We start from the raw sequence: 7,284 nt of genomic DNA, 5'->3' as shown, positions 1-7,284 counted from the left end.
AACAGCTTGCCTAGGATCAAGGTAAGACTAACTAGCCCATAGTTTCCTGGGTCCTCCTTCCTCCCTTTTTTGAAGATTGGAACCACATTGGCCCTCTTCCAGTCCTCTGGCACCTCTCCAGTGCCCCACGAGTGCTCGTAAAGCCATGCCAGGGGACCTGCAATGACCTCGGCCAGCTCCTTTAGAACTCTAGGGTGGAGATCATCCGGACCGGCTGACTTGAATACGTCCAGCCCCTCCAGAAGCTCCCTTACTAAGTCCTCGCTAATCCATGCTTGCACACCTAATGGTACTAATATTTCATGGCACTCATGAAAGAATCTTGAGGCACCCTGGTTGACGGGGGGGGTTTGTTAATTGCGTTTACTAGGAGCCTCTGAAACCAGTGGAGTGGGAGCTAGTCATTTTTCTGGTGCCAAGACTGAAACATTTCTTTTTAAGCCAAATGCTTTTTGCCAAGTAGGGGCTGTATTGTTTTTCTTCTTTCTGTTTTGTCATTTTTGCTTGCTGTGGAGTTTTTGTCTGGAAACAGAAAACTGCTGCTGGTATCCAGAAAATGATAGGTAGCAATATTTATCAAATCATGCAGGTTGGAGTAGAGGTCATTCAAAATATAGTTTCTAAAGTGCAGAAAGCAGCGGGCAAAAAATTGCTAGCCAGAATGGTTTCCTTTCATTGCTGGTATGTCACGTTTCATAGGCTTCAAATTTCAAGATTCATCTGAGCCTCTGTTTTATTGTGCTGTTTTCCATCTCAGGTATATCATTTGGCAAGTGTGCGTTTGCGTGATTTGTGCTTAAAACTGGATGTTTCCAATGACTTGCGCAGGAAGATATGGACATGTTTTGAGTTCACATTAGTTCACTGCACTGATCTAATGAAAGACAGACATTTGGATCAGCTCCTCCTTTGTGCCTTTTACATTATGGCAAAGGTAAGGCATAAGTTTTAAGAAATATTTTACCTTTATTAGATAAGTTTAAAATATATTGAAAATTTACTTTAATTTTGATATTGGCTTGAGGGGGGAGGCAGAGGTGTAACTGGGAATTTTTGGTGCCTTGAGCAGGGGGGGAGGGAAGGAGGAGGAAGTTGTGTTTAATGCTGAAGAGTGGGTAGCGTAGGGTGCTGAGCATGAAGGAGTGTTACTGGAGACCCCAGTGGCTGTTGCTGCCATGGCACCATCTACCCACACACTGAGGCTGCTCCCTCCATTGCTGAACAAGCTTCCATACACCAATGGTGGCTGCTGCTATGGTCATTACTGCTGCCGCCTCATAGGCTCCATACATACCAGTGGCAGCTGCTTCTCAGGTTCCCAGGGGCCAACATTCTGAAAAGTGCTTTAAATTGGCACCCAGGGCTGTTGTTGTACTTGCCCACCCTGAGTTACATTACTGAAGGGGGATCCTTTCAAAATGTGATGGAACACCATTGTTCCTTCCTTTTCCCTTTACAAGACCACTTTCATAGGCCCCTGACAAACAAATTAAATGTGCAGTGGATCTAAAGTATTTTATTCCAGATCTCAAAAATTTTGTGACCTGTCATGCCAAACTTTCAAAATCTGGCATGGCAGGATGCATGATTTTTAGGATCTGGAATAAAATTCTTCTGATCCCATCATATGCCCAGACCTTTAAAGGCTTGCTGGGCAGCCTGACATTGAGGAGCCAGTCCCCAGTGCTGGGCTTCCTGGTGTGGCTTTAAACTTCCTGGCATCAGAGACTGGATTCCCAGTGCTAGATTCCCTGCACACCAGAAATTTTAAATGGGCTTTGAGGCAGAAGCAGAGATTGGCTCTGAACTTGGCTCCCTAATTACACTTTAACATGCCACACTTTCAAATTCAAGTGCAATACAAATCAGCCACATAGGTGTTCCATATTTAATGTGAACCAGCTTAGTTGCTGGTTTGCCATTTTTTACTGCATAATACATTGGTTGAACATGTGGCGTGTTACAGTTTATCTTACGATTAATTCATGAATTGTGCAATAAATGTAATGTCTGCTATGGGTCATAGGGGACAATGTTGTGCTCAGTCTCTAGAAGGGACTGCCTCATGTCGCTCATCTTTACTGACTTTCAGGTCCATACAGTAAGAAATAAGACCTAGAAAGAGCTTGGTACAGCTATGCTGAGCATCAGGCAAAAGGCTGCTGGGGCTAACATCTCTGTGAATACTTTATTTTTGGGAAAATGTTAATGTTTTCCACTGCAGCATGTTAAGGTTGAGGAAGGCAACTAGTGGTATGCATCATAAAAATAAAATATTCTGCTAGGAAATAGAGATTTGGGAAGCTTGCTCATGTTGTTTTGAAGCACTATTAAACTCACTTACATCAGTGTTCCAGTTTCATAACCCAGTTTCACTCTCTAACTCTTAGAACTGCTAGCAAATGTAAACAAAATCTGAGACTGCTGCACATTCAGGTGAAAAACTGACACCAAGGCAATACACCAGTTTAATAATGTAGCAAGGCTGTTTTAAAATGAGCTGCTCAGTGCAGCCCAGTAGGAAAGAGAAATGAGAAAAGACATTACCTATGGAATGGAATTGTCATTCAGGCATTTCATTACTGTAAGCAGTCTTTTAGAGCTTGAGGGCCTTGTTACACAGTAATATTGGGCAGCCCCTGGAGTTCTTAACTCCTGGATTGTTTGCACATTAACACCTGAAACTAATTTTAAGTAGAGGTGCACTGATATATCAGCGCCATATCAGATCAGCACCAATAAAAGGAAAATTAACATTATTGGCTTTTTTGGCCGGTGTAGCTGATAATGCACCGATAAATATAATATGCCTTCTGGCCAGGGCCCCTGGACGCCACATGTATGCATGCAAGCCACAGCATGCATGTGGGCAAGAGTGCAGCTGGGCAGCATGGAGAGCAGCACCTTGCATCTGTGGAGGGGAAGGGGCATGGGGGGCAGACTGAATTCTCACTTGTTCCTGTCCCCTACGGGCCAGATTGGGTCCACTAAACCCCTGCCCTCTCTAACACCCCAGATCCCGCTCATTGCCTACCCCTGTCCCTGTCAGCTTACATGTTGCTGCCTATACTGTATCTATTGCAGGGGAACAGGCAGGGAAGGGTTAATCTGCCTGCCCAGCCACAGCTGGGTTATCCCTTCCCTGCCTGCTGTCCTGGCACAGATTGCCACAAGTAAGCAAGGGGGGCACCCTGGAGGGCATGGGGGGAACCTGGAACGAGACAGTGGGGTGGGGGGCAGTGCATTATCTTACTTTTGTCCTCTAGGCCCCTGTTGGCCTGAAGTGTGACTGCTCCAAACTCAAGCTAGCACTAACTCCACTCACCTTACACTGGGAGGCATACAAAATGTTATCACAAGGCCCTAAATCAGTTTGGATGCTGCTGCCAATATCTGTAGAAAAATAAAACCATAAAATAGTGTGTTCCCCCTTTTCTTACCGCCAAATGCAGCAAAAAAAACCATCTTCTAATCAAGTAAGATCAAGGCGTGGCAGGCGAGTAAGGGAAAACAAAAAGGGTAATGGAAGTTGGGGATCAAGTTAGGCTGGCTATCTTTTTCAAACACCATGAAACCTAAAGAATCCATAATACAGTCATTGTTTTTCAACATATTAAAAGTTCCAATTCATGAATACTGCAGTGGAAAGAAGAGTGAGATTGCTATTCTTTAAAACAGCAGAACACCCTTCTGAAAGCCAGTAGAAGTGAAATTGCCCAGTATTGTATAATATACTTTTCTGAATCTTTTTATTTTTTTATTTTTTAAACAAAATGGGATTGTGAAGACCATGGAGAAGACAGTAGACACTTATTTAATAATTTCCTTGTTTAAATGTGTGTAAATACTCTCACAAACTCCATAGCTTACCAGTTGTACTTGTTATGAATAGTTTGTCTTAATGGGTTTTTCTTTTCCAGGTGACCAAAGAGGAAAGAACTTTTCAGGATATTATGAAAAGTTACAGAAATCAGCCACAAGCAAATAGCCATGTGAGTAAAGAACCTATTTCCTGGAGATAAATGTTCTTTTTCAAATGCATTTATATTAATGTAAAGCTAAACAGTTATTAATGTTATATGCATTTCCTTTGAACTCTGATTTCATCTAATCTTTGTACTTCCTTGTGTTCCTGAAAGCAGTATTTTTCTCCTATATACTCTAGGTTTATAGGAATGTCTTGTTGAGAAGTACTCCTACAACTGTTATGTCAGACAATAGAAATATAAACCAAGATGTAGAGATGACAGATGGTGGTGAGTTACTATGTTCTGTTATTTGATCAGCATCATAGAGAAATAGAGCTGGAAGGGATCATGAGATGTCACGTAGACCAAACCCTTACCTGAAACAGGACCATCCCCATACAGAAAATCCCATGCAAATCTATTGTTTAACCTCGTAGCAAAACTACAGTTAACCCTGACACAACACGAGACATGATGCTGTAAGACATAAGGAAATGCAAGGTCATCATGACAGCCAGTATTTTACTGCTATAACTGTTATTAATTATATATGCATGCCCCTGCTGTAGAGGAAAACAAAACCCACCACAGTCCATACCAGTCTGAGCAGAGGGTATGTTGGGTGGTTATGTATATGTCAAGGGGTGTGGAGGCAGGGTGTGGGTGTATGGCATTTGTGGGGTGTAAGGGAGGGTGTGGGCACCCCCCCCCACACACACACACACACACACACTCCCCTCATGGCACAGAAGCAGCAGGCAGGGGTGCTTAGGGCACTTGTGCCTGGTGCAGGTGCTGATGCCTGGAGGGATGCAGCTCCAGCTAGCACCACACATTGCGGTGAGGGGGTGCAGCCTCTGCTAGACCATCTCTCTCGCCAGCGCTCCCCACATGCACTGTGGCGCTGGAGCCAGCTGCCTTCCCAGCTGTGTGGGTGTGTGGTCTGCGCTGCCTCCAGCCCCAGCCCCATGCTCTGCACTCCTGCCCCTGCTGTTTCCCTACGTGCTGCATGGAGCGACCTGGAAGCAGGGGCATGTCCCCTGGGGCTGCAGCAGTGGCAGCAGAAACCCTGCCTCGAAGCTGCCTGCTGGCCAGGCGGGGCCCTTCCTCCCATGAGGGTGGGAGTGAGGTGCAATAGGGCATTTGGGGGAGGTGGCATATATATCTGGGCGCCTTGCTTGTGGGCAGGGCACAGTTTGCTGGTGGATCCCATGGGTCGGATGAAAGTGCTTGGCAGCTGTATTTTGCCCGCCCCTATTTTTAAAAGCAGATGTGCAGGTTCCCTGATCTCAGGCTTGCATTGCCCTAAATTCTTAAACCAGGAGTGAGCAGTTAGTTTGGCTGGAGGGCCACTTAATGAGTTTTGGTGAGGGGTCGAAGGCCTCAAGGGTAGCCCTGCTCCTTGACTGGTGCCCTGCCCCCTGATCACCATCATGGGACTAGAAGTCTCATCCTTAATCCCTGACCTTTTGCCACCGGAAGTCGTGTCCCGTCCTCCCCCTTGTCCCTGGAAGTATTCCTTTTAGATTGGGGGGGGAGGGGGTTGCTATCTTGGAACCAGGAAGTGAAAAAGAATAATCTACTAAAAGTAAAACATCTACTATAACGTACTTTATTTCAAAAAATATTTTTGTCATGATTTGTGCTTATGTAGTGTATATAGAGATGATGGCATAATAGCTCAAAAATAAAGTCTTACTCTTGTATATTGTGTGGGGGACTATTTGGGGTGTGATTAGAGGGTAGGTATGTGTGTATTGTGGGAGGGTTGTGGTTTATAAGAGGGTGTGGCTGAGTGTGTGGAGGTGTAGGGTACATTGCAGGGAGGGTGTATATCAGGGAGTTGTGGGGACAGGGTGTGGGTTTGTGGGGTGTGAGGGAGTGTCCTGACTTGATTCAGATTTTGTATTGGGGATGCTAGCGCACAGCCTGACCCTGCTCCCTGCTGCCATGTGCAGCTGGAAGTGGTAGGGAGCCCCACCCCCCTACTTCCCAGTGGAGTCCCAGCAGTTGCACATGTTGGCAGGGAGTGGGGAAAGCAACCACTTCATTGCATGGGGCTTCCCCACAGTGATACACAAGTGTTGGGAGCTGCGAATGTGCTGCAGGGAGCCCCATGTGATAGAGGTGGGCCAGCTTGGCTCTGCTACTTGCTGCCATGTGCAGCTCCTAGAACTTGCTGGAGCTGCATGTTGCCAGGCAGCAGCACCTGTGTGGGCAATGAGTACCTTGAGGGCGCATCACCTGCTGCTGCTGCTGCCGTGGCAGGAGGTGTGTGCACAATAGGGGGTTCCCACACCCCCCACATCCTCCCTCACACCCCCACAAATCCAATACACCCATACCCCACCCTCTCAAGCTCTGCGCTCCCTCTGCCCCCTGGGTGTAGACTCTGCAGTTCTGCCAGCCCTAACCCCTTGCTCCACGCTCCTGCCCAGGCACAGCTCCCCCTTCCCAGCCCTCACCACTTTCTTACTTGGTGCCTGGAGCAAACGTTGCAGCAGGGGCAGGAGGAGGAGATGCTGGAGGTCGGGAAGGCCAAGTAGATCCCCTAGTGGCTTCAGCAGTGACAGCAACAGCCGTGCCTGGAACCATATGTGTTGCCTGGGCTGGGCCCTTCAACACATGAAGGTGGGAGCAAGATGCACAGATTGGGCAAGGTACAGTTAATTGGTGGGTGCCTATGGGCCAAATGAAATTGTGTGACAGACCAGATCCAGCCCAGGGGCCATATTTTGCCCACCCCTGCCTTAAACCCAGGACGGTGGTATGCTGGGAGCCTGACATTGGGGGAAAGCTCCCAAACCTCAGGTTTATGGTACCTCAGAACTTTTAAAAGGCTCAGTGCAGCTCATCTGCTCCACTCCTCTTGAACATACCAGCTCCCCGTAGGCCAGTATGTTCAAAGGTTGCCAGGCATCTGGGTTACATTATATATAGAACAGCTTTGTGGCTGGTTTGTCATTTTATTGTGTCTTAAATATCTTGCATTTGTGGCATGCTACCACTTTTTGCGTGATTCAGTGCATTAATCACACGATAAATACAGTGTCTGCAGTGAGCCTGTGAGAGGTCCCCGTCCTCTTCTGGACTAGAATAAAACTTTACATCAGACTGATGCAATGAGGGCTTTTCTGGAGAAAGAATCGAGAATGGGAAGCTGGTGGAGAATGGGAAGAATCTAGAATGGGAGCTGGTGTTTGGACTGGTATCTATTTGGGGTCCAGACTTTCCCAATATTAGGCAAAACAAAAACTTCTCTCTTTCTCCCTCCCATCCCCCATAAAAGAGGGGAATTCCCCCCCCCCCCCCCCCC

General features: G+C 46.8%; 1 protein-coding gene across 5 annotated transcripts in view; it reads left to right on the top strand.

Annotated features, from left to right (window-relative positions):
- Positions 1 to 7,284, top strand: part of RBL1 (RB transcriptional corepressor like 1) — an 88,482-nt gene that overhangs the window by 67,709 nt on the left and 13,489 nt on the right. For all 5 annotated transcript variants that reach the window (XM_019513077.1, XM_019513078.1, XM_019513080.1 and 2 more), the window contains 3 exons: positions 758 to 934; positions 3,921 to 3,992; positions 4,166 to 4,256. In XM_019513077.1, coding sequence (XP_019368622.1) covers positions 758 to 934; positions 3,921 to 3,992; positions 4,166 to 4,256 — 340 coding nt within the window. The remainder of the gene's footprint in view (positions 1 to 757; positions 935 to 3,920; positions 3,993 to 4,165; positions 4,257 to 7,284) is intronic.

This window comes from Gavialis gangeticus, unplaced genomic scaffold (genome assembly GCF_001723915.1).
Source record: "Gavialis gangeticus isolate Ggan-Ray unplaced genomic scaffold, GavGan_comp1, whole genome shotgun sequence".
Taxonomy (NCBI): Eukaryota; Metazoa; Chordata; order Crocodylia; family Gavialidae; genus Gavialis; species Gavialis gangeticus.
This window is presented reverse-complemented; position numbering and strand designations above follow the sequence as displayed.